Genomic DNA, 25253 nt, shown 5'->3' with positions numbered 1-25253 from the left:
CTATGCTTCTAAAGATCTCCCCATGTATATTTATTAGGCAAAAATAATATTTGTTTTATTAATTTTCACTGCGCTCCTAAAATTCTTTAATGTGCTCCTAAATTTTTCAACTTAGGAGTGCATGTGCTCCTTATGAAAAAAGTCAGCATCAAGTCCTGGTTCTTTCATTGATGCTTGCAGCTTAAATAAATTTTTTACATATCTGTAAAAATAATTTCATTATTCCTTTTATTTTTGTATTTGGGGAAAGTATACTTTAAAACATTAAATAATTTAATATCTTGTACTGTTTACAGGGGTTTTATCAACAAAGCTGAAGAAAAATGTTGCTGAAGGCCAGTGTACCAGCGGATCAAAAGAAAAAGGGTCCTGACAAAAAACACTACTTCACTATGATTAAACAGGTTTTTATTAAAGCAGTCTGATGAAACACAAGGATCAACTATTAAAATAAACACAGCTTTAGATATAATGCAAAAACTAAAAGCTAAACTTTGACACATTTTCACTAAGTAGATTTGATAAATGCACTGTTAAAAATTTACTTAGAGGCAGTAAACAGTAAATCTAATACTAAAAATATGCTTGAAATATGATGATCTTCCATTGGGCAGCTGAGATTGGTGGCTTCAGTGAACAAACATCATTTTCAGACAGACTCTTCTGCAGGATTAGTCATGCTAAAAATAAGAAATTTTTTGTCAGACTGCTGGGGCAAATCAGATGAACAACTTTAAGCTTATTATTATGAATTTCTGATTACTTGTTTTTCACCATAGATAAGATGTTTCCTCCTAATTTGTCCTTCTCTGTCTCAGCGTCCTCTTCGGAGTTGAAGTCTTCATTCAAAATCTTGGTATCTATAAACATGTAACCACAATGTGAGCTTTTTAAAATGTAAACAATTGACATATACTTTTTCAAAAAGAGTCAGCATGCATTAAATAAAACAATAAATCTAGATAGAAGAAAAAAAAAGATCATGAAGGAACACAAAGAGACTGCCTGTAATTTCGCTACATCTCACAAATATTTGCAAATGATTATTAGATTATCAAACCTATTTGCAGTAACAAATCCCTCTATGGTGAGTGTCAATGCTTTGCACAAGTGCGTAAGAAGGTTTGTTTAGTTTAAAATGTTCAAGTTTAAAATACAGTCTGTCCTTTTAAGAGTAATTTATTGACCTGTATTGACATATATTATTTATAATTTCACATACACACACACACACACACACACACACACACATATATATATATATATACATATTAGTGCTGTCAAAATCAGCGTGTTGACGCCTGCGATTAATTTGAAATATTTAAAGAGTTAAAAAAATTAACACCGTTAACGTGGTTGCAGCTTTTTTTAAATTTCCTGTTATGGCCGACGTGCGCTCAATGTGCAAAAAATTTTGATTAACACCAAGGACTTTTAAATAGAAAGGTTCAGTATAAAACAATTAATGTTGTCGTGTCACCAGCTTATTCCTCATTTACTCTAGAGTTTTATGTAATTTCGGGTGTTTCATTAAAATTTTTTCGACTTTATCTGCAGTTGACAGTTTCACTTTAATTTCGGCAACATATTGTTCATGCCCCGTGACAATTATTAGATAAGAATATGAAGTAAGGACTGGTGGAAGAGTGTTGTTTTTATGGAGTTTGATACCGCACACCGAATGGAAAAAAAAACTCCGCATTTCATGACGTGGTTGTCTGTGGTCCCTTAAGGTAATCAAAAATCACTATTTACATGGTCGACTCTTAATCAGAGTATTATCTTAATCATATTAAAATCAGAGTACTGGTGTCCTTGTAAACGTACTCAGTGAAAGTGCCAGATGATGTCGCAAGCTGTCAAAGACATTCCTCTGCCTTTAAGTTGATTTCATGTGCCCCCAAATGTTTCATTAACTTTGACTTGTTTCCTCCTTTATAACTTTTGTAAAGCACCTGTTTCACGTTGCTGTTTTAGAATCATTGCTTGTAAAATATAGCCATACTTTAGAATGGTTAGTTTAAGCAAATTTGATGAACATGATCATGTGTGTTGTTTAATTTGAAGGGAGTGGCTCACCGGATGCGCTGTACTGCGCACATTGCCTATGTGCATACATTCCCTACAAGAACACCTGCCAAACATTGCCCATGGTGTCCATATCCCTCAAAATTGTTTAGAATTAAATGTTTAGAAATGGTAAGACACAACGCGTACCTGTGCGTGCCTTTGATGTTACTCTTGATGCTTCTTACATCCTTGTTGCAGCACCAGTGGCACCAAAATTCATATTCTTATTCGGTCTGGTGCATACCAGTTACATAGGCATTGCACCAGGTTTCAGTACCCAACCCTAGATGTGAGAGACTGTTCTCACTCTCAGGTCACATCATTCAAAAGAAAAGAGCTACTTGGTCCCCTGATAATGTCAACCAACTGGTCTTTCTCAGCAACTGGTTAAATGTAAAGGAGGACTTAGCAAAATTGATTCAACTTTCAACAATACAACTTTTCAATACAATCAATCAGTACAATTGTTTGTATGCATTTTGTTTCATTGATTCATTCATTCATTTATTTGAAATAAATATTTAAAATACATAGAAAATATTTATATTCTTTTCAGCTTAGTCCCTTTATTAATCTTTATTAAGCAGAATAAACCAACAACTTATCCAGCAAATGTTTTTTAAGCAGTGGAGGCCCTTTCAGCTGCAACCTATTACCTATTAATCTTACTGAATATTACATTTAGCAAGCACTTTTAAATTTGACATGATGTCAGGCACCTTTCTAAACAATTTTCTATTGGCATCAAGTGTTTTGCAAGGTGTTCATGTGCACCACGCACATTTCGTGTTCATCTGCTGCACCTAGGGTTTTGATGGAGCACTATGTGCACCTGCAGTTGGAAAAAGTTAACTTTGTGCAATAAAACTACTGAGCATCAAGAGTGTTGATACAATGTTGTTGCCCAGCATCATAAAAAAATGCAGCACTCTGTTTTTTTGAAAACAGTTTTTTTCTAAAGCCAACAAAAATGCTGATGGATTTTCTAATGAATGTCTGTTGTAGTATATATCCTTTCGTATGTCTTTATGCAATTTCCACAGTGTCCCAAGTTTTTCTGATTTGGGGTTGTACAAAAATGACAACAGCCAACAAGAATCAGAATATCTATCAAGTTTTTCAGTTATTTGTGATACAAAAAAATAAAAAAATAAAATAAAATATATATAAACTGAATTGTATGATATAATATATATATATATATATATATATATATATATATATATATATATATATATATATATATATATATATATATATATATATATATATATATATATATATATATATATATATAGTAAGAATTATTGTTACCACAACACTCATCAACACTGCATATTTTCCCTTATTATACTAAGATTAATTTATCCATGTAAATTAAAAATTAAAGCTGTAAAATGTCTACCTAATGATTTAATACAAAATAAAGCATGTGGAAATTCATTCTTTACCTTTCTGCTCTTTAGTTTGTTCTGTGTTTTTTAGGACTCCCCTCTTGGCTTCTTCAAATAGTTTCTGTTCAGTCAGACTTTTATTGAGCACCTGACTTAGCACTGATTCTCCTTCTCCCATTAAAAACATACTTTTAAACTTATTATATAGCATAATAGCTTTGTCCATCACATCCTGGCTGGATTTGAATCTGCAGATCTGTAAAACATTTTACAAAGCTCTGATTCATGTTCATTGTGTTTTGTTACTGTTTGTTTAATGATGTGCAATAGCAATGGACAAACATATTAATGGTAAAACCTTGCCCAAAATGTCTTTAACAATACCTTTTTCAGAGTTGCTATGAGTTCACTATGTCTCTGAAGATGTTGAGTGGTAACATGTAGAGAGCTTAACTCATCCAATGCATGTACACATTTCCTTACATCCTAAATATAAAGAGAGTGTACATTTCCGTTCATTTAAAACTTCAGCAAACTTTATAGCTCTTTACAGGAGTCACCTGAATAAATTACAGATATAAGGTTTAATAATGACAAAGGAATTGAAAGAAAAGCAAAATTCTTGACTTACTAAATTACCAATCTTCAATGATGTCTTAATCTCCCCGTGCAACTTCTGCAGTGTGGACTCTGCAGAAACTTCTTTTTGTTAGGAGGAAAAAAATACAACAACAACAACAACAACAACAACAACAATAATAATTAGATAATTAGGTGATTTATGGACAGCATAGCATTTTGCTATTCATTGCCTTACCCTTTCTTTTGTCACCTTTTCTTTCATCTCTCTTTCCATCTTTACCTGACCTGGACACACAAAAAACACAATTCATGTTTAGTTTTAATATTTAAACTCAGGCTAAAAGAAAAAAAGAAGAGGAAGAATAATGTCTAAAGAACAACAAATCCAATATAAATATATTTGTTCTGACAATGGGATATTATAACAAAAAAGCACCCATAATAAACAACAACAAACATGTATAGAAAATGTACCCAAAATGTTGTTTAATAACAGAAAACAAGAGCAGGGAGTGTTTAATAAGCTGCTATGCATTTTACTGTGGCACAAAAAAATATTAAATTTATATAAAAAAAAAAAAAGATATGTGACAGCTGGATAAAGTTCTTAATTATACTGTAATTGAAACAGATTCTTCAATGTCATCATGTTTTTTATCATCTATAAAATCTTATTCTAATTTATGACATATCATCATGACTATAACGCTTTCATGACAATCTTACAAACACCCACATCAAGTGCTATCATACGCCTGATTTTCATGAAAACCCAGTTTTAAAAATTTTAAACATGTTCAATGTTTAAATGAACCTTTTTTCAGATATTAGAAACAAGATCTGGAGCATTAATCTACATTAATATTATTTTAACAGTTTGCAAAATCAACTGTTAAAAAAAGCAAATTAACTTTATTATTATTATTTTTTAAATGGATTAATTTAATGTACAGTTACTTGAGATTTGAAATATTAATTTTTAATTTAAAAACATTTTTTATTTTTATTGATTTCTCTCATTACTTTTATTAATAAGTAAATGCAAAGATGCAAATAGACATCCTGCGGTGCAAATTGAGCATTTTGTACGTTTGATGTTTTGAGTTGGAAAATCTAAACTTTAGCATACATTCACACCATGTAAAGCTGAAAGATTCCATCATCAGTTATAGTTTCTGGAGGAGTTTCTCACAGAGCTGGGTGCTCCTCTGAAAAGATCTAGTGCACTCAGACACAGCACCGAACAAATCTATGCTGTTTTTCAGCATTCCTAAAGCACAACTACTCTCTCAATAAATCCCATGTTAGCCATTTAGCAATGAAACTAGAGTCACTGGGCAGACAAAAGCCCAGCCCATGACGTGAATCTGCGTCTTTTGCGATGAAGTGTCAATAGCGAGGGATTTACATGTTAAGCCTACATGTTAATCCTGCTGCGCAATTCGCGTGAAACTCAAAATGTTCACGCATCTATTTACGTGTGAACAGTGTGATTTATTTGCACATGCTGCGTCTGGTGTGAACTTTTTTGTGAGCATTACACAATTGACAACAATTTAAAAAATATATATTTTGATAAAATCTAATATAAAAAAATTATTAGGTCAAATTAAACTAACACAATTAACTTACACTTAAACTGCTAAAGTTGTGTTGTAGTAATATTAATGACAGACATTTTGCAGATCTACAAATTGGTATGTGAAATATACAGGGATTAGACAACGAAACTGTATTACCTAGTTTTAGAACACAATAATTCATTACAATACATGTTTCACATAGTCCATGGCCCAAGATTTTTATCGCTGGCACCTTTGAAACTGATGTCTAGCATTAGCACAAATGACCAAAGGTTTGGCCATAGCAGTCTGGCCATATCTCCCATGTGGAGATCCCAATAAACAGTTTTGGTGGAAACAGGAGAGTTGAGGTGCACATTTAATTCTGCAGGTGAGTTGGGCAGCTGAGTTTTTATGTTTTTCAGATGCAATTGGTATTAGCATCCGGACATCCCTTTCACACAGCTTCCTCTTGCGTCCACCGTTACTCCTGTGTTTTTATTTTATTATTATTTTTTTTTCACAAGGTTTCTATAATCCTACACCAGGCCATATGCTGAGCAGCTGCAGTGATGGTTATGGAGGAGTGGAGAGCATGAGACTGATCCCTGTAAAACCCCAGTGACAGACGAGTCCTCAGATTGATCCTGAAGGGACAGCCTGTACACCAGCTGGTGATCTCTCCCACCTTTAGCTTCTCGATGATGGACATCCAGCGCTGTCTAGCCTCCAGCACCTAGACTGCAGCTCTGCACAAGATGTTTAGCTTATAGGAGAAATGGTCGTGCCCTACTGAGCCTGGTTTCTCTCTATGTTTTTTAATTCTTTACTTTCGTCAATTGAAGTTTTTTCCTCACAGCTGTTGCCACTGGCTTGCATGGTTCAGACCTGTGAAGCTGCACATCGATGGATTTGCTGTTCAGTGTTTGAATTCTCAGCAGTAAATATTAAACCAAACTGATCTGAACTAAATTGAACTTCAACACTGAAAACTGGACTGACACTGTTCCAATTTACTATAATCTTCTATGTGAAGCTGCTTTGACACAATCTACAAAAGCGCTATAGAAATAAAGATTAATTAAATTGAACCCTGTTGGATGTGGTTCATCCTTCTTGGTGGTATGCTGAAATCACCCTGGATAGCATGGCTCTTGATACATCACAAGGACACTATCGTGGACACAGATGTGCCAACGAGATGCCCACCAACAATTTGTCCTCTTTTGAAACCTGATATGTCACCTATAATATTGTGTGTATTGCAATATTGAAAGTAGAACTGTGCTATTACTCTGCTAAATAAACCTTCATAGAATGCTCTAACTAGTGGAATGTGCTATAATGAAGACTGGCCATTAGGCTGGTCAAATTTTGCCATGAACCTCTAACATTAAACTGGAAAATGTTTTAGTTTCATTGTCAAACCCCTGTATGTGTTTTTAAATACTCATTTATTAATATATAAATTATGCATTGAAACTATATTTAACAGTGTTCATGTGTTTACTGCCTCATTTTAAATACTGCCTCATTTTTAAACGCGAAAAAACCTTAGTACCACAATTCTGCATTCTTCTGTGTTGCTTAGCAATGTAAATACAACAATGTAAAAGACATGAAACATGGGTACTTCCCACATCCTGTTTTTTGAATACTATGAATTTGGACTTACTACAAGAATCCTAAAGGAAATTTCAAAGGAAAACTTTTTGAGACTTTTAAAGACCTTCTCAGAATATTTTAAGACCTCATCGCTCATTCAAGTTCTAATCAATTTAAAACCTTTAACTTAATGAACAGTTGTTAATAAACAGTTGTAGTTAAATAAATTAATGGATCACAACTGTATAAAAGAAACTTAGATAAGCTCGGAGGAAACAAACCTTGAAAATAAAATTATGATGTTGTTTTCAGCGACAGGCTTCAGCAACCGTTTAAACCGTTTAAATTTAAGCTTTATATTATTCTAAGTATTTAAATGAACTGTTGTTATTATTTGCGTTTATACATAATAATTTTTGCAATTTGTAATAATTCATCTAAAATATCATTTGTTCACATTGCACTGAAGCCACGCACAACTCTCATGGCTACAGCGTGAGACATTTTCTACTCGGTCTGTCTGAAAGGCGCGAGCGCATCGCTCCGCTTGCGCATGCATATTGACATATTCTTACATTGGACATAACTAACTTACCTTGGTCACACTATTTGGGGGCCAGAACAAATTGCCTCATGGGCCGCCAACTAAACAGCCCTGCTCTATGGTTTCGCTACATGTGGAGAGCATCACATCACCTTCCAGCATTTGTCGCAAATTACTTGACCTCACCCATACAGAGTAGCTTAGCTGGACGCACCCAGCCTGAACCAATCAAGGAAAATAAATATATTGATGCTTTTTTGGAGTCAAACACTTAAAAAAAACTTGGACAATGCTTGAAGAAAATTTAAGACCTCGTAAAAACACGATTAAGACTTTTAACGGTCTTAAGTTTTTTTGTTTTATCAACTTTTGGACACCTTGTATATAGTATGGAAGAATGTGATTTTAGATGCAGCCTTTGATTTTAGTTTTACTTCCATTTTCAAAATCAGTCCCACATATCAAGTTTAATAAAAACCTAAATGTAAAATTGGGGGTATTATCATTGTAATCTTATTACGACCTAAGAGAAAAAAAGTGTACTTGAGTACACAAAAAATATAATGAAATACATTCAAGCACAACCTTATTTTTTATACTAAATAAAGTAAATAAAAACAAAATATGCACTTTGAATATACTAATTAAAAGTATACTTTTATTTAAGCAGTAATTAAGTACAACTCTAAAAGTATACTAAAAACCACTGACATTTAAATAATTTTTTGTAAATAAATAATGCGTACTACTTCAAAATTTTTATGTGTATTTCTTAAAAGTAACATTTAAATGTTATAAATATGTTAGTTTGCACTTGTTAGTAGTAGACTTTTACATAGTACCATAAATATGAATGAAATTAAACTTTTTAAAAATATTTAAGTACTGTAATAATAATTCAAATGTTGTTGTCCCAATGTTCTACATATGTATATCTTGCAGTAATACACTAATTTCTACTACACAAAAAATGCACTAAAATTTTCAATTGTATACAAGTACACTTACATTATGTTCTTAAAGTGCTCAATTTTTGCACACATTTTGTCGATAATATGCTTAAAGTTAGTCTTTAGTACTTTTTAAGGGCTCCTATTTTATCCATTTTACAAAATTTAAAAAGTTCAAAATATTAACAGCTAGGTTTCAGAGTATTTCATGTGTCGTAATTTCATCCTTAATTTTTTTTTGCATATGCATGTGCAATATGTGCGCATAGCAGCAAAAAAATAAGCAAGAAGGCAGGCAGTCAAAAGTTTTTGCTAATTAGTCAAAATTAGCTATATCCTAAGAAACTTCATCAGAAGTATAAAAGAAAACAACACGTCAAACAACCTGCCTATTTTTTTTATTTATAAATATAAATTTTTAAAAAGTAGCTTTTAAAATATGTTTTTTTAATTCAGAAAGCAAATGTTGTGTAAGGGTGTAGAGTGCACCTTCAATATTATTTAAGAGTTTTAAAGTTAATATAATTCAAATCTAAAAATACACTACTCTTATAGTGCATGTATACAGTGCTAAGTACAGGCTGCCTGTGGGTCAGGGGAGGCTGTGTTAAGGCGCATTGTTGGTGCATTGCAATTTTGAGGAACTGAAATAGCACACGCGTATGGTTCGGCGAAGCCTTCGCACAGGCACTTACTCCCATATCTCTCAAAAATGTAACTACACATTCCGATAATGCATAGCGCAAGTTCTGTGATTGGTTGATTTGGTAGCGTTGACATTCATGGGCGCCACAGAGAGCCACGAGACAGCAACGAGCCTGTTGGAGCGAATGTTTACAAGTGTGAGTCCTGTAAACATAAAAACCCGCTGCCAGCTAGCGATTCAGAAGTGTTATTGCAGAGCAATACAAACAGCACACTGAAGTATAAATGCATGGCTAAGCACAAGGCAAGTGCCAAAGGTCACGGCGATCACTCGACGCAGAACTTTAAATCAACCTTTAAAGTCTTGCAGCCACATCTGATCTCTGGTCAAGTAGGATGATGGACCCATTCTTGAGCTTTACTTTGAACTAGATTTAATACTATTTTGCACTAAAATGAATACTACTTTGCACTAGATTGCTCTGTGCCAGAGATGCCTTGAGATGCCATATTCTCTATTACATTAACATTATTATTTACATTAAAATATTTGTTTACAGAAGATGCATGAAATGCACTGTTTAAAATATTACAGGATGTGCAAGAGTTGTTTTTTTTTTTTTTAGAAGAGATAATGCTTATTTTCTACTTTTAAAAATAAAAAACACTGAAAATAATTTATTTTGTTTGCAAAACTGCAAGTTATTTATTTTCACTTTTTAAATAAAAAAGTGACTGTTCCTTTTAGGCAATGTGGTTTAAATTGCAGTTGTTCAATATTGATGTTCAATAAACAGATAGAATGTGTGTTTTCTTTAATAATTTTAAAATAAAGCAATGCAAAAATCTTGTAATATGTGAGCATATTTACTTTACCAATATTCTCAGTAAACTATGAAGCAAAAAAAAAAAAATATAAAATATTTGTTCATAAATCGTAACTAAATTGTTCAATTAACTGAAATTTAGATTTTAGGCCAAATTGCCCAGCCCTATTTAAGCATTTATACTAATAATAATTTAAATATTTTTATGCCATTTTGAATTTTCATTTTACAAAGGGTGGGCAATTTGAAAAGGATTTTAGATATTTTCTAAAAACAATAAAAAAACTGGTTAAATGTTTTTAAATATTCTGTAAAGTATTTGGCTAATACAATGATGTTATTAATCATATCTTGCAAAAAGGATCCTTGTTAGCTAATTTCACAATATCTGACTTATATCGGACAGAAAGCAGTGGGTATAATATGCCAAGAAAGTATTACTGTTTTTAAAGACTACAACCAAAGTGGCTGATCACACACAACGTGCTTTAAGCATTAAGAGGCGCCTCTTTTGATTGGTTACTAACGGCCGTAAGGGTTTTGTGCGCTGCTTATGCGCCCTGCGTGTTTTGCGTTTTAACCAACTACTGCGCCTCGCGTTTTTGCCATAGCAGATTTCAGACTTTGACACCCTTGCAAAGAGAGGGGACCAAGCTCATTGTTCACATTAACACACTCATAATAACATGCCTTGAAATAACAAAGACTATAATTCTTCTTCTGTTTTATCTTATAGTTTTATGATTGATATGAGCATGTTTATAAAAGCTCAAAAGAGATTGTTGTACATTTGACTCCAATATTATAATAATTGCTGGTTAAATGTGTTAATTTTTATATTTTCCATGCATGCATCCACTTTAAAAAGTCATTTTATCAAAGATTTGTGGTTTCATCAAGTTTTATGATGATTGATATGTATATTCTAAAAGCAGTGCAAATTAGATTATTGTAAATTTAACTGAATAGTAAACTTTAAGAATTTTTAATGTGTTAATATGAGTTTTTTTTCTATCAGGCAATCTTTTCTATTATCCAATGTAAAAATTATTACATTATTATTATTATTATTATTATTATTATCATCATTATTATTATTATTATTATTATTATTATTATATTTTATAAAGGATCATTTTATTGTTTTATGATGATTGATAAGTAAATATAATAGCAGTGCAAATTAATTTGACTTGTAAATTTCACCTAATAATATAAAAAAATGTGACATGTTCCTGTCCAATATTACATGTTCCATGCATACCGCCACTATAAATAAAAGATAATTTTTGGAAGAATTTGCCCTTAACTTGGTTTGCAAAACTTGATGTGGCCCTCGGGTCTAAAAGGTTTGCCCACCACGGCTCTACTGCAACGATATATAGGTCTACATATAAACCTGAACTCCTAAAACTCTTAACGGTTTCTCTTACATGATGGTGCAAGTAGGAGGTCTGGGATAATGCTAACTTTAGCATAAATAGCATTGAAAAACCCACCCTGATGTTCAAAGCCATGCCTCCTGAACAAACACAAACCAAATAGATGACCATAAACAGCTTTATAACACTAGATCATGTCATTCACTAGTTAGAAAATGTTAGTTTAACGGAAATTTTTTGTTGAAAAAACTGTATTATATATAGCATGTTTTCAGTTGTGTTGAAGGCAAAACTTATCATAATATGCAATATTTTTTTTGCATCCAATGATGGCTGTTCTCTGCTGACATCTCTAAGGAAGCACGCACTGTCCAACATAAGCGACAAAAACGTAAGCGTTTCTCCAAAGCTGAAACTTTGCAACAAAGCCATATTTACATGCTGTGTCAGACTGATTATTTAATGTAGTGTGGTAAATAATATATAGATCGTGTCACAGGTTGTCATTGTTCAAAAAAGAATGAATATGCGAATGCAAAACCAACTTCACCTCAGTAAAGCAGGCTAGGAGGAATAGTGCTATTTACTTAGATTTTGTTATACATCTAAATAAAAATCAGGAAAAAGGAGTGCTAAAACAGAAAAATCCTGTCATCTTTTTACTCTTTTTACATCTTTTTACATTACTTACATTACCAAGACGATTGAACTTTTCATAATGACTTCTCGCTGCTTCACACAGTGCTTGTTTAAAAGGCTTTTCATCTTGTTTTATGCTTGAACAACAAAACGAAAGCTTAGGTCTATTTACCTGACTATAATTTGAATGAGTGATGTTAATTCTAGTGCTGTCAAAATTAGTGCATTAACGCATGCGATTAATTTGAAATAATTAACGTGTTAAAAAAATTAACGCAATTAACGCAGTTGCAGGCTTTTTTTATTTTCTGTTGTGGCCGACGTGTGGTAAACATGCAAAGAAATATGGATAAGACTAAGGAAGCCCTTTTTGAAGGCAAGTTTTAGTATAAAAACAATTATTATGTCGCATCACCAGGCTGTCCAGAGTTTCCGGTGTGTCATTTTTAACTTTCGACTTCTGTTTTAATGGAATTTGATACCGCATGGTGAACGGAAAGAAAAACCACATTTCCTGACTTGGTGGTCCTTTAAGGTATCGTTGCTTACATGTTAGACTTTTATTAAGAATATTATCTTAATCATATTAAAATCGGATAATTGGTGTCTTATGTAAATGTACTTAGAAAGTGTCAATGAGGTCGCAAACTGTCAAAGACATTCCAATGCCTTTGTGCATGAGTCCTCTAATGTTTCAGTAAGTTTGACGTGTTTCCTCCTTAAATGCAAAAAAAGCATCTACTTCGCGTTGTTGTGTCAGAATCCTTGTGAAATACAGCCATACATACATTACATTACATACTTTAGAACGCTTAGTTTAAGCAAATTTGATGAACGCGATCATGTGTGTTGAATATGAAGGGAGTCGCTCCCTGCACAGTCCTTTGGGGGCGTTATGTGTGTGTGTTTGTCAGGCCCGTGCACAGACCCTTACAGGAGCAGGTGCTGCAACGCGATCGCAAAGTGATGAGCAAGTGACTCCTGAGAGGGGCATCTAAGCCAATGTGGGCAGAGGGGCAGTGACACAGTGGCACACTCAAAAAAATGAACTATGGCTTTAGTTGGTCCAAAGAATGTAACTATGTTTAAATTAAACAATTTGCTTATGTTTGTGTATTAAAAATAAAAGTGTTGTGTTGGAAAAAATTAGAAAAAGTAAGTTTTCACATTTAAACAGCTCGCTTATGTAACATGAATGCAAGGGAGTTGTGTTGCTTCTGTAGTACTGCATTTTGGTCAATAGGTGGAGTAATATCTGCACATGCGCAGTTTCAAAACAACACAGGAAGTAAGATGATTCAAACCACAACGATCACTCTCAGCTCGGCGCCATATTATGGGAATCAAAAGATGAAGATTACAGTACAAATTGAGAACGTGCACAAAGCTTTCCCCTATGTGGACACACAGGTGAGATTTTTTTAAACTTTTTATGTATTTATACTGAGGCTGTGACAACATTTGAATCATAAATGTACTCTCTTGTAATACTATGTTGTGTTTGTGTATAGTATTGCTATGAAATTGCCATGTTCCCTGTGTCTTTTCCACATTTTAGAGAGATAAATGTATAATTTGTTTTGCATTCCTGTGAAATTTTATACTTGGTATATATTTACTCCCCCAAAATAAAGTTGCAAACGTTGGTAGTAAGGAATAGTCATGTTAGAATAGTCTAAGCTTTTCACTCATCATAGCACACATGCTGCTGATATAACGTGACAATAAAAGTGATTAGATTTTTTATTTGATTTGATAGTCTTTATTTTAAATGAGTGTCAAGCAGTTTGTCGAGTTTGAATGCCAGTTTTGATAACTTACATAATATTAATTAAAATGTGGTGTTGGCACATTGTTATTTATTATCTAATTGTATTCAAGCCTGTTAACTTAAAAAAAAAAAATCTTATATGTGACACTTATGTGACAAGCATATGTGACACTTAAATAGGATGACATCTAGCATGATGACATATTTAATGTAAGCTTATTTGTTTGGTCATCTAACACGTTTAAATTTTTAAGTTTAGTAGTTTGCTATTTATATTATTATATTTTATTATTTTAAATCTTTGCTCACTCACATCTATTTTCTCCCTCATAGGTTTACAGCTCAACCTCTAAAGTCCCATATCTGGCTGAGGAGACTGTGGATCATCCAGGTACTATGCCTTTAGATGCCTATACACACATTAAAATGATGTACAGTAAAAATTACTAGTAATTTTAACTAATAAGTATTTAGTAAATTACTAATTGTCATTTCATGTCATTTAGAACATCACCAGTGGAAAAAAAGGTGTGAATGCATCCTCAAAGCCCCTAAGTGAGGGAGTACATGGTAAGCTATTTTATTTTATTTTTTAAAACATTTTGTATTTTCTTCTTAAACCAATTCCTCCTTTCACCTTTGATCTGTTGGTAAATGTTTTATTTTTTTACCTGACTTTTTTTTAGGATGCTGGGCATGATGAAGCGCAAACCTTGATGTGCAACACCACCTTATGAATCTACAGTAGTTACATTAACATTTAGCAGACTCTTTTGTCTAAAGTGACTTACAATTGAGGAGACATTCAGCAAATCAACAAGAAGAGGCGATACACCCAAGATGTGCTAATTATACAAAAAATTTTAAGAATTAAGAATGCTTCTACATGTGGTTTGTCAAGCCCACACACCTGTGTGAAGCAGACTTCATGAACAATGTTTTGTTTTTTGCTTTTTTAGATATAGGGACTGGTTGTAAAAAAGTGTCTGGTGCAAATGTGCATAAATGGTGCAAGTGTCAGAGAGATGAATGTGTGTAGCTATTGCATGTTCTGTGATGGTTGGTCTAATTTATGGTTTAGTGCTTTTCGTGTTACTTTGCTTTAAAATGTTAATCTTTCTTTGAACAACTGAAGTGTTATCTGCTTTTTCAGTGTAAAGAAGGTACAGTAAAGTTTACAAAAGAAGACTTCATTTTTCTAAGTATATTTTTGTAGATCATTTGAAGGCAGAATATTATTTTTGAATGTTTTTTGTAATATATGAAAAGTATTATTTTGAAAAGTGTATTTTATGATGTTTTTGTAAGCATATTTTTTAAATCATTTATTGTTTTCAATTTACTTCATACTTGTATTACTATTATTTTAATAGTATTAATATTTTAACTTATTGTAATAAGTGAAGATACAGATAAAGACAGTATTTGGATTTTGATAATCATTTTATTGCTGGAAAATGTGTAAAACTGTAAAAATGCTATTGAATAAACTCAATGAAACGGAAACTGTTTTTTTTATTTGGTTAAACATAACAATATCAATTTTACAATAATTGAACTTAAATAACTACATTGATTAAAGCTAAATTATAAATGTTACGTTGATTGAACTAAACAACATTACATTACCTTTATGTAACTAACTTAAGTTCACTAAAATTAATATTCTTTCTTAAAGGTAACTTAACTCGGTTACGTGGAACCAGTGGACAAAAAAAAGTTAATTAACGCCAACATATCATTTTTTTGAGTGCACCCCCCTGTGCACGGCCCCGATCTGTGTGCGCTGTGTTTCTACTTTATAATTAATGTTCTTAACTCACAGCAACACAACTTTACAATAAGTACAATGGTTTGTATTTAATACTTTATTATTATTATTATTTTCCAATTTCCATATTTGCAATGTCTGTATTTTGGCATTTCTTTCCAGTTCATTTAGAATCCAACTTGGAAATCATGTTTTCTTTATTGTCATTGATTGTTTTTAAAATTCAAATGGCACTAACATGCCTGTGTTTTAATTTCTGTAATAAATATGGCTGTCAAGCCAGGAATTTGATGGTGTATTTTGGGTATGTTGTTTACATGAAGAAATCTCTGTTACAAGTTAAACAAAAATTCTAATAAACAATATTATTTTGAATTTAAATAGTTTTTGTCTTGCGTTTACATTGATTTTACATTTGAATAGCCAAAATTACAAGTTTCAGTCTGTGTATTAATCGCGATTAAGTTTAAAAAAAAGTGTGATTAATTAGTTAATTTTTTTAATCGATTGATAGCACCAGTTTATTCATAAACTAATTTCGAGAGGATCACGTGCTTATGATTGACCATGGTTGGTCCTGTATTAGCTATCACATTATTTACCAATCAGATGATTCCAAACAAACTATAAATAACCAGATTTTCTTACCTTAGTTATCTTTGACTTGAAAACGATTAAAATAGCAATTCGCCGATCCAGCAAACCAAACCATGCATAATGAACAACAACAACAATGCCCACGGCAGCTCACAATCATCCAGCTCTGCAAGGCTCCCAACCGGAGCTTGAGGCGTCAGCAAGAGGAACCGAATCACCCACTCTTCTTTCGCTAGACTTCACCGCCACGGATCCCCTTCTCCTTCCACCTCAAGACAACAAAACATTTCACCTACTTTATCATACGCCTCAGCCATCTCCTCCATTCACCCAACCAAAATGATACAGTAACAGAATTTCAGAAACCCCTTTCAGACCTCGGCATCCACGCTCTATGTACCCGCAATAAATCTGAACTCCTAAAATTGTATTCCAACACCACATTAGACTTTCACCCTTTACTGACCCCACCTGCAAGAGCAACCAATAAGAAATCCAGCTCCCTTTCACACTCCCTATCCACAACCTTTTCATTCTCAACTATTGCAAGGCAAAAAAAAAAAAAAAAATTAAACCTAACCAGACCCCTAGATGCACTCCCTCAAGACCACACCTCCAGGAAACCCAGTCCCCACAAGCTACGTCACCTGACATCCACCAATAGGATATCAACTAGGACATTAACAGTTCTCTTCATTTCCGCTCACAAACCATATCCCACCCCTTTTCCTTGACCTCCAGCCCCCCTTTTAGCTTTTTAACCAGTCGCCACATCCTTTCTGCTTCAGCTACCCACTTTCATCTTAACATTCCCATTCCTCCAGTCCTTCCCCAAGCTCAAGCTCTTACCCTCCATCCCCAACTCTCTGCTTTTGTTCTATGACCCCAGATCAGTCCCCCCCAGCCGAATCCCCATTAAAACAATCCTTTCTACTTTCTTTCTCCTTCTATCCCCCCTTCACACACTAGCACAGACCCTCCCCATCATTCGACTCTCATCTACCCTCTCTTTTCAACTTCATGTCCTCCCTTCACCCTGTCCACAGCCACGCCCTTTCCCTATGCCACATAATGCTCTAGACCTGGGACCTCCAAAAGTTTCAAATGCTGCAAGGAACCAGATACTTTCAGGTGCCAACATTGATCTCATCACTCTCCTGTCAACCATTATACCTCCAATGACAAAGAGTCTGGCAGATTGCAGTAAGTTTACACTTAACCTTAAACAATCCTCCAGCACCCAATATTGTATACTGTCACTAGCTGAATTCAATGTCACCTTCGCTATACTGCTATCATCTGTTCCGTTTTCCCCTATAGGAGGTGCAAATTAAATTACTTTATAGTCATCAACACACTTCTACTCGTACCATAAACTCTTCGCTGCCAAGTGTGCCATCCATGTGACTCAGTGGAATCAGTGTGCTTACCGGCGGTTTTTTGAACACTGGTCTCCACATTCCACACTCCACAGTCTTCTTAGGTTGCCACAATCTGTCTTCTGCGGTCTGCTGTTCTAGCCTTCACCCCACTTACCTCCTGCCCTTTCATCTTTTCCACTTCCGATTTAGCAAAACCTACCCCTAAATCTACCAGCTACTCCCACGCCCCCATTTGCCCTGTGCTAAAAGCTAATAATAAAAAATTTAAAAATTACCTGTCGACTCCAGTGAATATTCTCCACCTGGCTTTTGAATTACATTCTCACCCTAATAGTAATTTGTCTAAATTTCTTATTTCAGGTCTAACCCACTGATTTTCCTTAGGCTTTTCAGCTCTTCCTTCCTACAAGCTCTTCTGCCCTAATCTACAATCAGTGACCACAGAACCCCAAACAGTCGACCAATTAATAAAAAATGATTATTTCATAATCGGACCGTTCTCTGCACCGCTGTTCAGCATTTCTCTTAACAGCGGACCTACCGCATCATATTTCTATCCCTAATATTTCTTAAGAACAAATGCACAAAGTGTGAACTCCTCTCTATTCTCGGACATTAGAATTTTTCCATGCACATTATCCCCCAAGGTCACCCTTTATTATGCACCTCCTTCAGCTCTCCACTACAGTTCACAGTCTAGAAGACACCATTTGTCTTTCCAAACCCAGTCGCAATGAGCTCAACTTATGGATACTTTTCCTTAAACTATGGAATGGTTGTTCCTTTGTCTACAGCAACCTGATTTCATCCCCAGTAGATAACCTATTAACCTATAAATTAACCTATTTTCTGACGCCGCCCCCCTCTGTTTGTTTTGGGGAATTTTATCAGAGGCATTTATTCGCTTTATCATGCTGTTTAAATCTGACATGATATTCCACGTAGAGCTGTAATCGGGCCTTGAAAATTAGGCCTGATACAGCCCGAGCCTGACAGAATTCGGCCCGAGCCCGAAAGGTACATTTTGATTGACAGCTTTATAAAGCCTGAACCCGTTTAAAGCCCGACATTATTCAAATGTGCACATGCAAACAGCTCTTTTGTTTTTTTTCAAGAATGAGTCATTTATATATTTTAACATAATTTATTAGTAACAAACATAGGCTATAGGCCACTTGAAAGTTGGAACAAAGAAATAAAATAAGTCCTAACATCGTAACATTTCAGCACTCTAAATAGGCCTAGGTACATACACTTAGCCTTTAAATTGGCCAACACACCAATTAATAATAAGTCTTTCCTAACAAATTAAATTTAAAAATTCTAAATTATGATGGGTATTTGGCAATTACGAAATTAAGATAAAGACTCTGCAAGATTTGTTTTGCCACTTATCTTCACAATCTGGCATTAAGGTGACGGTGAAGCTGAATAATAAAAGAATAGCCTAATGCCAACATTAGCCTGTGTACACTGTCTACATTATGATTTTATGGTATAATTAACATTTATTTATAATTTAAAAAACCCTTTACTTACCAAGATTAGGTAAGTAAACAAAAACATTACGTGTTTTTGTGGAGGAACATTATTGAATCCACTGTAAATGGCTTTAGCGCAGTCCTGCGCTGATGGTACGTCCAGCAGCACTGAAGACCCTTTCACTGCTGTTGCTATAGGCTGAGATGCATAGTTCTGATTTGGCTAATTTTGCAACTTTTAGGTAGGATTGTTTTTCATCTTTTACCAACCAAGAACACCCATTTAATTTTCCATGACAGCGGTTTCAATGTAGCGAGTGGTCTCGTCATCTTCCCTGTCATCTTGCTGTGCTGTTTAGCCCTCGACCATAATACGTAGTGTACCGCCGAAATACCTTTGCGGCTAGAATGACAGGTTATATTTGAACTGGTGGCTGGCCTGACCGCAGTCAAAATTCGTTCTTTTTGACATCATCATCTATTGTTTCACCTTTGCAGGGAGAGAATTTAATGTTGTAACAAACGATTTAATTACTTTCTCGCGCTAATCGAAAAGCATCACATGACAGTTCATTTACTGCACAAGCCAAGCCCGGCCTGACTCGACCCCGTCTAAAAGGATAGAAATTAAACCCGAACCCATCGGGCCCCACCAGGTCCCGTCGGGTTCAGGCAAAAATCTTTAGCTCAAATTCCAGGAATTCCACAACTCATGAGAACCCTGCTAATTAAATAGACGAATATGTTTAAGTGAATTTGTGTAATATGTGTAATTTTATAACATTTCACCAGATACAAATATTTAAGGTGCAAGTCTGTGAACTTTATGTTGTAGTAAATCATGTTAAAGTATCATCTAATTTTGTTTACCACAGGCATTAATTTACTAATTAATTGAAAACCCTGATATAAAACTTTAGGAAAATATCAATGGAACCAAGTGAAGCATTTGTCTGGGTTATTATGTCATTCCTTCAATGCTCTATTATTATTTGACAAACAACCAGCCAATGAACATTGGATTGGAATATCTGTAACATAACAGAGCAGTAGGATTATTTACATGCACATTCAATAATAATCCCCTGACCTTGGTAATTCCTTTGAAGCCTGTTGTTGTAGTATTATTGACTTCTCTGTTTTAGATTTCCTTCCTCTGCGCTTCAGTAACATAATTGATGTACCTAATTACAAACAGAAACACATCACATCCATAATCATTGATATGCTGCTTAACTAGACAAAAAAACAAAATTTAAGAGGTTTCAAAAGGCAATCGACACCTGTTGATAGGAAATCTAAACCGGAACCGCCTGCAGTTGGGCTTGAATTTTCTGTATCAGAGTCTTGTTCAGCATCACTCTGTTAAAACCAAATCAAATATTTTAATTCTCAAAGTTATGTCATGGCCATGTGACCTAATCACAGGCACTACCAGCAAAGTATAAATGTTTTTACCTTTCTCTTCCTTCCTCTTTTAGCTTTGGCAGTGACATTTGTCGAATCTTTCTGTGATAGGTCCTGGAGACAAACAAACAAACAGATAAAAGCATGAGCCATTTTAAGGCACATTATGCTACATTCAAAGCCACATTCTATATTCCACAGTATATACTACACCATTATTTACCACAGAAAATGCACAACATTTTTTTTTTGTTTTTTTTTTTAGAAAACTAGGGATTGAAGCAAAAGATTCTGTGTTTGAGATTTTGGAAATCATTTCATTTTTTTTTCTCAAAACATCATGAAATTTGATCTTTGAAATGAATTTTGATCTCCCTGATGTTCCTATGCTGAAGTTCCTATGAACAATGTTTGTTTGAGCATCTATCTATATATATATATATTAGGGGTTTAATGGTTCACAAAAATCTTGGTTCGGTTCGATACGACACAGTGGTGTCACGGTTCGGTACATTTTCGATACAGCAAAAAAAGAAAAAAGCCAAAGGATTTTTCTGATTGAATTTTTTTATGTATTAAAGCTCAAATCATAAAAGTATGATCCTGTTGTTTTTTTCTTTTACTTTAAACAGTGATAGAGCTATACTTTCTGCTTAGCAGCAAATAAAACAAATCCTTCTTTATACTCAAAACCAAAAAGCTGCTTATAAAAAATAAATATAATATTGTAGCAGTTAAACAAATAAAAAGAAAAGAACAATTTAATTTTTGTATGGAGCTCAGTTTCAATCTATTTTTAAGTATTTTTTTATTTTCAGAAAGATGATGTCCACCTTTTCCTCAGACAGCACAGATCTGCATGATTTGATGGTCACCTGCCATTTTAGTGGATCTTAAAGCAGGAATTATCTGACTGAAATGGGCTTAATGTAACGGGGCTCTATTACGTTTACTATTTTCTTAAAACCCCACATTTTCACTACCGATTAAGATCTCTCAGATGTTTTTTTTCCACCACTGTCTTGGGGTGAGTTGTGCTTAACGTACCTGAAGAGCTGGGAGGGATGCGGTGGAGAGGGGTGTACGATGTATTTAAGGGCCAGGGCGGAGATGCACGATTTCCAAAAGACTATAATTCGTTTGCGGGCATCCAGGAGTCTCCCGAAGCTTCCGGGAGACTTGGGATGTCTGGGAGTACATTAACGTTACTAGCCATTTTGCAAGCTAGTGTAGCGCCTGCTTGGAGTAGTGTTTGGAGGTTGGCTCTTTTGTGTCAGGGGTCCAGGGTTGTTGGGGAAACGGGGGCGGAGCCAGCACAAGCAGCCAGGCTGACACAGAAGCTAGCAAGATTGCTAATGAGCGCATGCTTTAATAAATTAATATTTTGAGTTCAAAAGCGATGGTCTACTGTTTAACATGACAGCAGGGAAGGCAGCATGTTGTCTGCCACGTCATTTGGGATGCCATGTTGAGCGTTGTTGCACTAAAAACATTATATTTTGTACTTATTCCTTTTTATCTTTTTAGATATTAGTCTGAATTGAATCGTTCGGTTCGTAATGCGTACCGAACCGAAAGTCTCGTCCTGAACGGTTCAATATGAGAGAGAGTAATATCCGGTACCATGTGTCAAAAAGTTTGATTGATGACTGCCACGCCCATTTTAGGGCGGGGCTTCCGGTGTAAACCCCACCCCTTTCCGTTAATTAGATTCTTATCAGTAGAAATAAATTAATAATTCCGGTAATCAGATTCTTATCAGTTTAATTAAATTAATAATTCCGGTAATTAGATTCTTATCATTTTAATTAAATTAATAATTCCGTTAATTAGATTCTTATCAATTGAATAAAATTAATAATTCCGTTATTATTACATTAATATGAGATATTTTAATATTATGAAATAGATTATAATGAAATAAATTATATCAACCGTTATTAAAACTATATTATTAACTATTATACAGTATTATATTTGTAATTATTGTAATGCATTCTGTTATTATAATTATACAATATTATATTGTCATTATTGTTTTAAATGATGTTATTATAAATAAATTATATATTATAATATATTATGTTAGAATTAATAAACTAAGGTGTATGCACCGCTGTGTTGCCTTTGCTCTGTTATGGTCAGAACTGCGTGTCTGTGTATGTGTGTGCGTCTCTCCGGCTCGGGTGTTGGTGTGGCTTGGGAGGCTCTGGCTGTGGTGTATGTGTGCGGGAAATTTGAACCGGTTGAAGCGTGCTTGAGAAAGATAAAAGACATCTGATGACTGCTACAGCGTATGCTTGTATCTGATAAGCGAACATTATGACATCGGTTGTTAAATAAACGCAAACGTCCGTTTACATGGTTATCGTTCAGTCCGGCTCTTTCCGGTTGTTTAAGCGTGAGACTTTGTGTTTGTGCGTGCGTCTGTCTCTCTGATAGGACTGTGGGTGTGGGGAGTGGCTCTGGCTGTGTGTCTGTGTCTATCATGGTGTGTGAGTGATGATAAGGAAAACTTATCAATAGACAACACCATGTCAACTGTTTGTGAAAGATAGATTAATATCAGATATGGAACATATATCTGTATGTATGTGACTGTATGTGGTTGGTGTCTCCTACTAAATGCTATATGTTGTTAGGTAATTAGAAAGTGTGCTGATATTGCATATCTTTATGTTCACATGCATCCAAGTTAAACCAATAAATATTTTAAGACAGACAAAAGAGCATCTGTCATATCATTTTAATATATCAATGTTGAAACTATCAAATTAGAATATGTTTACAATAGTAATCCATTAAATAACAAATCTCAATCTGTATTGACGAAACAATCTGTATTGTCACACAAACAATTTAATCTAAATATGTAGTTCTATACTGTTGGTTGAAAATCACAGATGTAAATTCAGGTTGTCTTTGTGATTAATGAAAAACTCAATGATTTTCTTTTGACTAACACATTCTCAATATATTTACAATTATGTTCTGTAATTTATGGCACACATTGTAGTACAAATAATCTAAAAAACTTAATGTTTTGCACACTGATCATCACTGTTGTAGATTTGAAAATAAACATAAAATATTTACTATAAGAACTTATCAGTCTTTAGACAGTATCGATATTTCTGTTTCAAAAAGTAAACAAAATGTATGTATTACTCGTAGTAATTGTGAAACTCACAATTCAAGCCATGTAACTTAGTTATGGAATTTTGGTATTTCAAACTGATTTGAATGAATTAAAAATACTTGATATTATAAAGAAAAAATAGATTATTTCAAATATAAAAGAAAATATAAACAAACATTTATTTTCAGTTTTATCTAAAAACAGTACAGCTCTGGCCCCCAGTTAACTTTACTTCATTTTCTACAGAAAAAATGTATTAGTTTAACTACTGGATCCTGCATTTATACAAAATGTTCATGTAACAGTGAGAACTCAAGTAAGTCTACAAATTTGTCAAAATTAGTCAAGTTTACAAGTAGTTCTTGAAAGTAGACTGAGCAAATGATTCTTTTCTTTGACCATTAGATGAATCAAGATTATTGACACTACCCAAATTTTGTAGTGAGTGTATGTTTTTTTAAACTGAATGTTTTTCATTGACATACACATTTTTAAATGAACAATCTAAAATCTAACTGAATGTTTTTCTCTCAGAACATAAAACGTTATGATACGGACAAATGATGTTTAAAATACTATTGATTAAACTTAACGCATGACTAGAGTTTTTTTTACAAACAATAGCATTGAAATAATTCAAGCTTATGATTTTGCACTCTGATGCACTTTTTCAACACAAAATGTAAGCTTTTTATGTATGTGCTAAAAATCCGTAATTTTGCGCCACTGTCAGAGTTTGTATGTTACAAAGCATACATGCTTTTAAAACTGTCGGTTCACCAAAATTACTTAATGTTGTTCCCTTTCTTCTGGAGTTTTTAAGAACATCAATGTTTCATTTAAGGGAAAATAAGTGATGTTTTGAAATACAATGGTTACATCAATATGGTCCAATGAGAGTTAGAATTTCTGGGTTTCATAATATGGTAATATTTTTATCCTCTAATGTGTCCCAAGTAACATTAATAACAACACTTAGCTACAGTTATTTGTTTCATAGTTGAATGCTACACGCAATACTGTCAACAAAGCACATTAATATCAAAGAGTAAATGCATTTTAATTTATGAATACTTTGCAGTAAACTTTAATGCTTTAATAAGTTTATTTTATCAACCCCCGAATGCAGAATGTTTTTTAAACATTTCAGTATATTTTACGACCACTGCCATCTCACCAAATGATTTGACCTAATTCAAGCAGTCATTTTCTGCTGCACTTTTTAACACAAAATGTCTTTGCAAACTTTTTGCATATACGTTACAAGACTGTAATTTTACACAACTCTCATAGCATCTGTTATGAAGCATACAGTAAAAGTCGTAATAACCATTTCTACTGCCAATTGTCTTTTGTTGTCTTAATTCTTCATAATATTTTTTTCACGAGATCTATGAATCTACAAAACTAAATTTAATACTTGCCACTAAATCCACATTAATATGTTTTTGCAACAGTGTCTAATGTACAGTGTATTGAAAATATTTTCTTTTCAACTGTTGTGA

At 33.8% G+C, this 25253-nt stretch overlaps 1 protein-coding gene and 1 long non-coding RNA gene across 26 annotated transcripts in view; one reads left to right on the top strand and one right to left on the bottom strand.

The window, feature by feature from the left end:
- Positions 1-391: 391 nt before the first annotated feature.
- psip1a (PC4 and SFRS1 interacting protein 1a) overlaps positions 392-25253 on the bottom strand; it is a 121736-nt gene continuing 96874 nt past the window's right edge. For 4 of the 25 annotated variants that reach the window (NM_001020726.1, XM_087235668.1, XM_087235669.1 and 1 more), the window contains 9 exon segments: positions 392-680; positions 764-860; positions 3522-3720; positions 3849-3950; positions 4096-4154; positions 4282-4331; positions 20293-20386; positions 20486-20564; positions 20661-20723. In NM_001020726.1, coding sequence (NP_001018562.2) covers positions 650-680; positions 764-860; positions 3522-3720; positions 3849-3950; positions 4096-4154; positions 4282-4331; positions 20293-20386; positions 20486-20564; positions 20661-20723 — 774 coding nt within the window. In that variant the 3' untranslated portion in view covers positions 392-649. 25 annotated transcript variants of the gene reach the window in all.
- LOC147846859 (uncharacterized) lies at positions 13515-15477 on the top strand. Its single transcript, XR_015476624.2, has 4 exons — positions 13515-13610; positions 14305-14362; positions 14478-14541; positions 14658-15477. It is a non-coding gene; the product is annotated as an uncharacterized LOC147846859 (long non-coding RNA).

Source organism: Danio rerio, chromosome 1, assembly GCF_052040795.2.
Source record: "Danio rerio strain M-AB ecotype USA chromosome 1, GRCz13ab, whole genome shotgun sequence".
NCBI classification, from domain to species: Eukaryota; Metazoa; Chordata; class Actinopteri; order Cypriniformes; family Danionidae; genus Danio; species Danio rerio.
The sequence above is the reverse complement of the archived record's forward strand: the minus strand, read 5'-3'. Positions and strand labels throughout refer to the sequence as shown.